The sequence below is a fragment of the Helianthus annuus genome, chromosome 15 (genome assembly GCF_002127325.2).
Source record: "Helianthus annuus cultivar XRQ/B chromosome 15, HanXRQr2.0-SUNRISE, whole genome shotgun sequence".
Taxonomy (NCBI): Eukaryota; Viridiplantae; Streptophyta; class Magnoliopsida; order Asterales; family Asteraceae; genus Helianthus; species Helianthus annuus.
The window spans coordinates 116,581,583-116,591,176 of NC_035447.2; the positions used below are offsets into that span (position 1 = coordinate 116,581,583).

Genomic DNA, 9,594 nt, shown 5'->3' on the forward strand with positions numbered 1-9,594 from the left:
TGCACTATAAAATTTTTTACCGTTTTCAAGATCGGCTCTTTAAATATATTCGATCGTTTAAATATTATATTGTTTTTAACATTTAATTTTTTAAAATATTATCCTACCGTTAAAATATTATCTTGTTTAAATATTATTTAACATTTTGAAAATTATATTGTTTCCGTATTATATTCAAAATATATATTATTTCCGTATTATATCAATTTAAGACAAATAATCATTAAGTAACCGAATAACTGAAAACAAACTTAAATATGACATATATAAGATAACTTTTATACATCCATAACAAAAATATATAAGATAAGTTTGTACATCCATAACAAAAATAAAAACTACAACTAAACACTTTCTACGTGAACTTAACCCTAGTTAGGGGAGTGAGGGTGGTCACTAGTGATAGAAGTCCATCACTCACAAACATTCAATCAAGTTCCGCCATGTTATCAACCACTATTCTATCACTCACAAGCCTTTTTTAGTGGCGGTGGTCATCACTAGTGATGGAATTCCATCACTCACAACTTTTTTTTTTAAATTAGAAATTAACAATAAAACACTAAATTATAAATTTCATTAAAATTAAAACATAAATTACATAGCAAAATAAAAAACAACTAAACATTGGAAAAAAAACTTAAATTAAACGGGTGGCATCTCCCAACCCCACCTTTCGCAAATCTCGCGCTTTTGTTGAATTACAACCGACTTAAACGGTTCGTCAAGATGGGCAATTAAAATTTATATAAAGATGAGGGACCTGAATTGCAATTAAAGGAAAGCTATTTAAAAATAGCTAACAAAAGTTGAGGGGCTAATTTGCACTTTTCAACAAAGTTGCTATTAATTCAATTGCATAAAACGACAAAACAATCTTTGTGGCTAATTTGTTTTCAACGCGTGATATAAACAACGCGTTACAAATTCAATGCGTTAAAAATATGGGCGGTGACGTTGTGCAATCGAGTTCCACGCGTGATGGAGTGGCCCCCACTCCCCTTATAGTTATGTAATCCAAGATTTCAAACTTTTTAGAAGAAAATAACGTTTGAGGGATAAAAATCGTAAAAGCGGGCATTATTCAACTTATACATCTACCATGGCAGGGAATAGTGTTTCCCTGCCATTGGTTTAAATGGGCGGCCAACAATCTTTGATTGCACCAATCAGTTTAATAATTTTTTATCCACTTTAAAAATACGTTTTTGCCCCAATTTCAAAATGTAATTACCCTGTTGCCCCCAGCTAAAAATTACGACTTTGCTCTCGGTTCAAATATTACGATTTTACCCTCCGCTAAAATTACGTTCTCGCCCCAGCTCAAAATAAATGTATGTTTTCCCCCTATCTCACAATTACGTTTTTACCCCAGTTTATTATTTTACACCCACTTTAAAATTACGTTTTTGCCCTAGTTTAAAATTACGTTTTTCCCCCAATTCAAACTAAAATTATGTTTTTGTCCCCAGCTCAAAATTACGATTTTCCCCTCGGTTCAAAATTACGCTTTCACCCTCAATTCAAAATTACGCTTTCCCCCGGTTCAAAATAAAAATATGGTTTTCCCCTAGCTAAAAATTACGATTTTACCCCGCTCAAAATTACGGTCTTGTCATCATTTTAGTTTTTCTTTCTAGCAAAACTATAGTACTGTTTTTTTAATTGGTTGGGAATTATTTGGCTATCGCCCCGCAACGCGAGCGTGCATCAACTAGTAACAGACGAAAATGAGATTTTCACTCAAGAGAAAAACTCAAGTTTTAAAACTCATCCCTTCTCCACCTCCACCACTGGCGATAGAGTAGGAGCAACTGTAGCATTACCGCTGAAAATTTGCTTGTTTCGATTTAAGCTTAAGTTTGACTTGAGCCTTTCTACTTTGCACCTCTATCGTTGACTCGTTTCATTTCACATCCATATTTCTACTCGCTAACGCCACCGGTGAGAGTTAAATAGGATCTAGTAACGGAATTTTGGGTCTAGCGACCGAAACCCATTTGCGCAAATTAAACAATCGAGCCTTTGTGACTTATTTCTAGCGCCTCAAGGTATGTGCTTGGTTTCTTTTATTATTCTGGTGTCAACTAGTTATCCTGCTGATGCGGCTGTGTATATTCCATTGGTTCTTGGTTTGTTAAAGTTATTTTAATACCTATGTTGCTATGTTTGTTTGCATGATAAACTGGTGGAACTTGTAATTGAGCTTTTAGTTCTACATTCCAGTTTGCATACAAGGTGTTCGATAAAATGCCCAAGAGGCAAGAGAGATGGTCTTGTTGTTCTGTTTGCTGCATGTCGTTTGTGATTGTGGGTTAGATTTTGTTTGATTTACTTGTTAACTTTAGGAACAAAAGATTACTGGGGCTTTGTTCATCATTCTGATTGTGATATCTATCATATGAAATTGTGCATATTCGAATCGCTAGTTAAAGTCTTTCTGGTTAAAGAAAGCTGCTAGTCTTCTATTTTCATGGATGTCATCTCTCATAAAAGTTCTTCTCTAATCTTGCAGTTAGAGATACATAAAAATGGTGCTAATATCATGCTCAACAACACCTTCTTCAATACGATTACCGTTCTGTTCCTCTTTTGTTACTATAGCTTCATTCGCATGTAACTGCAGCAACATCAATTTTATCCAAATGACTAGTCACCCTATCTTACAAGAAAAAACTTGCAAGTTTTCTGCACTAGGTAGCAAATCGCACACAAAAGTTTGTGCAGTCGATCCGTACCAAAGCTCTTCCACTACCCACCTACAAAATTGGGAAGATCCCGATGGTAGTGATAGTGAAAGTGAGGAGGATGTGGAGGACGGCGAAGAAAACAATCTGGACTTTGAGAGTGACTGGGAGGAAGAAACCGATGCTCCCGAGACCTCAAATAATGTGGAGAAGTTGTCCACTAGCCAGATCGAAGAAGACCTAATTAAAGGTTTTCCTTCTATTCCATTTGTATTTTGTAAGCTACAGATGAGTTATAGATTTATTGTCAGAGTTATTTGGACATGTTAACTTATAAAGATATTAGTTTTCAGGAAGTTATATATATGTTAGATATGATAAGTTTACTAATATTTATAACAAAATACGTAAATATAAATACAAAATAAAAAATACATGTTCATATAGTAAAGTTTTTCAAAAATTGATATTCATACCTTGAAAAATGATATTCATTCTTTAATATGATAGACATAGGAATTATGTTATTATCTTTTTTAGTCAATCTCGGCCCAAGTTGACCAACTAGATCCGATTCTAGCCGAGGTTGACCGCATTTGATCGATTTCGAGTAATTAGGCGGTGTTGAAGAAAATTGCCTAGGCAGCCTAAGTGATTACTCGGCCTCCTAAACCTTGTTTTACAACATTGGTATTGGATGAGATTTTTATACTATAATTGCAGAGGTTGAACAACTTTTAACACCCGAAGAAAGAGCAATCTTGCAACAGAATGAAGCTCCCGATCTTGACAAAATATCAACCGTATGTTTCAACAATCTAAAGAACCCATACGTTTACATGCATATATGCTCACTCATGAAGTGGATAAGATTGTTAGAATTTGGTTTCTAATTCACCTTTTTTTTAAATTTCAGGCGAAGTGGAACCCCTTGCATACATTGGCGTTAGCAGGGCAGATAAAGTTCATGGACAACCTTCTAGCAAATGGATATGATATTGATACTGTTGACAAGGTAAGCTCGTTAAAAGATTCGACTCTCTTAACAATAACGATAAAATAATCCATTATTAAATTAATAATTTGAAATTGTCACGTGGAACGGCTAAAGTAGTGATATATGTGAGACAGGATGGGCAGACCGCTCTTCACAAAGCCGTCTTAGGTAAAAAGGAGGCTGTCATTAGTCATCTGTTAAGAAAAGGTGCAAAGCCTCATCTTCAAGATCTGGTGGGACCCTTCTCCGTCAATATCCACATCATTAGTCTTTTTTCGTTTTTTAAAATTACTAAATTTCATCATGATAGGATGGTGCTACTCCACTTCATTATGCAGTTCAAGTGAGTGCGATGCAAACTGTGAAGTTGCTGATCAAATCCAAAGTTGACGTAAACATTGCTGATAATGTAACTGCCAACTCGTGTTCTGATCAACTTTTACTTTATTGGTATTTCCGTCTCTTAAATACGTTTTCGTACAGGAAGGATGGACTCCCTTGCATGTAGCTATGCAAAGTAGAAACAGAGACATTGCAAAAGTTCTGCTTGTGAATGGAGCTGACAAGACGAGAAGAACCAAGGTCAGCGAACTCTATACCAATGTGCTATTATTTTCCGATTCGGATTTTAGGGTTCTGCTACTTGATTTAGCTGAAACATCATCTTTTTCTTGACGAACATCAAGTAATTGTGGTTTTTTGTGTGTGTTTCAGGATGGGAAAACACCCCTTGACCTCGCCTTATGTTATGGGAAAGAATTCAAAGCCTATGATCTTGCCAAACTACTGAAGCTTGTACCAGCAAACAACTATTTCTGATGACGATTAATACCTTAGGTTCATCAGCAGAACCCGTTCCGGGTGACTTCAAACTACTCATGCTTCATTCTTGTTCCTTGATGGAATGGTAAATCGGGGGTTTGATCATAGGCCGATAGTGATTCATGTAATGTTAGTGCGTCATCATTTTAATATTTAACAAATCTAGTGTTTGAGATCATCTTGAACTGCACAAACTAGTTTTATACCCGTCCGGTGGACGGGTTTTTTAGTGTGGTAATGAAAAAAAAATTATTTACATTTACATGTATAGTATGAACTCATCAAATGAAAAATGAACATTTTTTTAACAATCGATAAATACAATCAGGTTGGGTCAGAAAGAGCCGTCTTTTTGAAAGACGAAGTTACCTTCTTATGGATGTTAGTGCAGTAAATGGTTCTGGCACGCATTTCCCTTTTGTCTTAAGACAGTAAAAAAACAAATTTTAAGGTATTGAAGGCGAAAGAAACGACAGAGTACTAGGAAACTGGAGATCTCAGGGGACGAAAAACGGGATTTCGGTACTCGATGATCACGAGGCAGGGCCGGCTCCATAGGCTTGGCAACCTAGGCACAGGCCTAGGGCTACAAAAAAATAAGGGCCTCCAAGTTTTTTGAAAGTTTTTATATAGTATATGTATTAGGCCCAAATAAATACATTTATTTCAAAGCTAAACTGGTTTTTTCATTGAAGGAGCACAAAATAAATATTGTTTAGCAAAAAAAGGCCAAGTTTCAAAACCCATTTCGTCTTGATTTCCAACAATTACATCAATATTACAACACAACAACCATCGACCTAATCATCAATATTTAGCGGCCTAAATCCCCTAATACAGCCGCAATCATCGTTCCCACTTCCCATCGCAACCTGCTTTTAATTTCTAGGCTATCGGCTATCACTAGACGAAAAAAGTAAGGGTAATCACCCATGGTGTCGGGATTGGAAGAGAGTTTATCGACGAAATTAGGGCCCTCACTTCATAGTTCGCTTAGGGTCTCCAAAAATATAGGAACGGCCCTGTCACGAGGTTATATTCCCGATGGTTCTCATTGGCAGTCATCACTCTAAATGGATCAAAGTAGTAAACCCGAGTGACCAACCCGTTGCTATGCAGCTGCTTTTAAATTCCGGAGAAATTATTAACGAATGCCGAGAATCAGGTGAATATTTGCAGACATCTTCATCTTACACTTTGGTTCTTAATAGTGAAACGGCCCCTTCGCCGTGATTTGCAGGTGGTGGGGGTTGGTTTAATCTGATTTGCAGGTGGGTGATGGATGTCGAGAAGAAGAAGATGATAAGGGGTAGGGTGAGGGTGGGGTAGGTTGTGGGGCCCACCTGAAATTTAACTTATTAATTAGATTTTTTTTATTAAATGCCTGGATAGTCCCTGTGGTCTACCCTTTTTAAGGAAAACGTATTTTTGTCATTTCACACCTTATTAAATGCCTAGAATAATCTCAAATGCCAACACGATTCTTGTAACGGGGCTACTAAATGTACCCCCTCTTATTACTTTTTATACCCCCTTTCCATACAATTACATTTAAACTTGTCATATTTACCCCCTAAACAAGTCATATTCTTTTTAAAAGTATTCTTTTTTGTTACTAAACAAATTCAAAGGTGTAAAAGTATGTTATAAACGTTTTTTTTAAACTGTTTATTTTATTATGTTTATTTAAAAAAACCATATTTGTTTAAAAAATTTTCGGATATTTCTTACACTTTCTCAAATAGTATTTTAATTATGTTTTCTTTTATTGAACATCTTTACAAATTACTAATAACGTTTTTCATATAAAAACAAAAATAAAAAAGTTTTGAATTTTATTTTTGAAAAAGTCTACATTATATTTTTTCCTCGTCTAGTTTATATTTTAAATGTATTATATTTATTATTCTTAATATTTAAAAATGTTTTTTTTTTAATTTTGGAACGACTTGAAGTGGGTATCTGATGCGTGGTCGAAAACCGATGATTATTCGTAATTAAGTTTATGCTTTTACGTGATTTTTGGTTTCGAATGACCTACTTTTGATTACAAAAAAATCCACATATATTTTTGAAATCAATCAGTTTAATATATTTTTTAAGTGAAGAAGAGAAAAATATTTGTGAATCAACCCTGTCCATTTGTTTTGCTTTAGAAAAGTGTTCACTTCGATCCAAGTCTTAAACTGGTTTTAACTTGTTTATAACATACTCTTTACACTAATTAAATTTGAATTTATATAGATTGTGAATTTATAGTTTGATAAAATAATTGTAGTACCTATTGTTTATTTGTTCACTTACATAGATGGTTTGAATGATTAATATGTGCTAGGGCTGTAAACTCTATATTAAAAGATTTTTTTACTTTTTTGATAAATAAAAATTGTTAATTATTTTATAAACACGTCTAAAGTATTAAAAAATATAAAAGTAAGACCTTTACAATACAAACTAGACTAGGAAAAAACATAATATAGACTTTTTTCAAAAAGAAAGTTCAAAACTTTTTTTATTATTTTTATAAGAAAAAATGTTATTATTTATTTGTAGAGATGTTCAATAAAAAAAATATAATTAAAATACTATTTGAGAAAGTGTCTTTAAAATTTTTAAAAATATGATTTAAATAAAAATTAAAAAATAAATATTTAAAAAACGCCAGTAATCTTTTTTTTACACTTTTGAATTTGTTTTGTAAGAGAAAGAATATTTTTTATAATGATGATTTGTATAGGGGGTAAATAGTAAAAGTTTTAATGTGATTTTATAGAGAGGGGGTATAAAAAGTAAGAAGAAGAAGTACATTTAGCCTACCCCTTCTTGTAAATATACTATAAACTCGATCACCATTCTTAAATTAGAATTGATCTGGCAAATTAAGCATAACTAAAGTCTAGATAAAACAATAGGCAACTTGAAACTCAATACGTATCAACAAACACAATAACTTACTAATTCAAGAAAATCAAAGTCCATTGACTCCACAAATGACCCTTTGTCAATATGTATCAGTAACATATGCTGCACGGAACTATGTAGCATAAATAGAACATCAAATTCAGATCTGGATAAATAGGAAACCAAATTAAGACTATGTAATATTAAGAAAATTAATAACAACCATTGTTAAACGACTTACAGATAAGAAAATTAATGAACTATATACAATTATATCCGTTGAGATAAAATGTGATGGATATTTTACGAAGGACGTCCATGCTTTAGAAGCCAGACGGTGGCATATGAAGCTGGAGGTGGTTTGTGGTTGTAGTAGCAAGGATTCAGGAGGAGAAAGAGGAGAGTGAGGTAACCGGCCAAAACTACCAAATTCTTAAGCATCGCCTAGTTATTATGGCTGAGATTCAGTCTCAGAATTAACCATCTTCAATCGACGGTCCAGATCAATACCCAAAACAGTTAAAGGGTGACATTTTAGGTGGTTGAGTTGTGGAGATAGTGAGCAACAAAAGTTGGAGGTAACCACCAGCTGCAAAACCGACCATAACCTTCGAGAACCGCCACAAGAGCTGTTATTTTTGTGAGTTTAAATGGTCAAGATTTAATCTCGGTTTGATCCAACGGTGGAGATTGAATTAAGAGTTGGTTAGGCTATGTGGGCTTAATAATATATATAATTACAAATATGATTTTGCAAATAGGCACATGTACTTCTTTTGACCCAAACTTGATGTCAGATGAGAATTTAGTTCTTTAATTTGATCTTCTATATTTCATGTATGTTGAATTGTTGATTATGTGAGACCTTAGTTCTTTAATTTGATCTTCTGTATTTCAAGGTTGTTGCTCGGATTCATTCATACGTATCTTGTGTAGTTTCAGTATAAGACGTGGGTTGCAGGATAGGTAAAGACCTGCATGTTTGAATTTTGTAGAGAATTAATGTGTTAATAATGATAACCAAACCATGTTATCAAAATATTAACCTAGTTTTTAATAAACTGATGTAGGAGGTTGGGCCAGATTGAATTTTAAATTATGTTCATTTGACTGGCTGGGGATAAAATATAGCCCAATCTCCATATGCCAACCCAATAAACCTTTCGACATGAACTATCAAAATACACGCCTACTGGCCCGGCCCGCCCGGTTTAACTTGGTAGTGAAACAAACGGGTTAGAAATACGACTTTTGGATCACTCTGTACATGATGTTTACAACATTTTCCAAATCAGATTTTTGGGTTCCACTACTTGATATAGCAGAAACATTATCTTTTTCTTCAAGAACATCAATTGAGTAAACCTTTTTCTATTTGTTGTGTGTGTGTGTTTCAGAATGAGGAAACACCCATTGAACTCCCTTTATCTTGCTAAACTGCTGAAGCTTTTCGTTACATGTCAAGGCAAAAGATCAAATACAAATAATCTTAACATACTAAACATACAAATTGAAGGAAAACCGAAAAAGACAAGGTGACATTTTTGTAATTACCACCAACTATCAAAGTTACAACAAAAAATACCTAAAAAAACACAATTTTTTTTTTGCTGCTATTAAAAGTAGCGATTTTTTAATAAAAAATGTTAAAAAAATAAAATAAAATAATTTGTGTGTTTTTTTTTTATTTTTTTAGATTTTTTAGGTTTTTTGAGGGTTTAGTTTTTAGCATTTTAGCTTGGGTGGGGGAGGGGGGGGTTAGGTTTTTTTTAGGTTTTTGGGGGTGGGGGGGGGGGTTAGGTTTTTTTAGGTTTTTGGGGGGTGGAAGGGGGGGGGGGTTAGGTTTTTTTTTAGGTTTTTTGGGGGGTTTAGTTTTTAGCATTTTAGCTTGGGTGGGGTGGGGGGGGGGGTTGGGGGGGGGTTAGGTTTTTTTTTAGGTTTTTGGGGGGTGGGGGGGGTAGGTTTTTTTTAGGTTTTTGGGGGGTGGGGGGGTGGGGGGTTTAGGTTTTTTTTGGGGGTGGGGGGAGTGGTTAGGTTTTTTTAGGTATATTTGTAGAGTAACTTTGATAGTTATTGATAATTACAAAAATGCCACCTTGTCTTTTTGAGTTTTCCTTCAATTTGTATGTTTAGTATGTTAAGATTATTTGTACAAGAACTTTACCCTACATGTCAAATGGCAAATTG

The 9,594-nt window shown here is 34.2% G+C and overlaps 1 protein-coding gene across 1 annotated transcript; it reads left to right on the forward strand.

Moving 5' to 3' along the window:
• The first annotated feature begins 1,748 nt into the window (after positions 1-1,748).
• LOC110912346 (ankyrin repeat domain-containing protein EMB506, chloroplastic) lies at positions 1,749-4,768 on the forward strand. The gene is made up of 8 exons (XM_022157043.2): positions 1,749-2,051; positions 2,516-2,937; positions 3,411-3,490; positions 3,604-3,702; positions 3,819-3,917; positions 3,995-4,093; positions 4,168-4,266; positions 4,399-4,768. Exons 2-8 carry the CDS (start codon positions 2,532-2,534, stop codon positions 4,501-4,503), a joined length of 987 nt encoding a protein of 328 aa, XP_022012735.1. The 5' UTR covers positions 1,749-2,051; positions 2,516-2,531; the 3' UTR covers positions 4,504-4,768.
• The last annotated feature ends 4,826 nt before the right edge of the window (positions 4,769-9,594 follow it).

What these genes read in the sequence shown, in the direction of transcription:
- LOC110912346 (XM_022157043.2), top strand. Translation starts at nt 2,532, where the DNA reads ATGGTGCTAATATCATGCTCAACAACACCTTCTTCAATACGATTACCG. An exon ending in AGCCTCATCTTCAAGATCTG is followed by an intron (nt 3,918 to 3,994) that starts GTGGGACCCTTC and finishes TCATCATGATAG; the next exon opens with GATGGTGCTACTCCACTTCA. An exon ending in ACAAGACGAGAAGAACCAAG is followed by an intron (nt 4,267 to 4,398) that starts GTCAGCGAACTC and finishes TGTGTGTTTCAG; the next exon opens with GATGGGAAAACACCCCTTGA.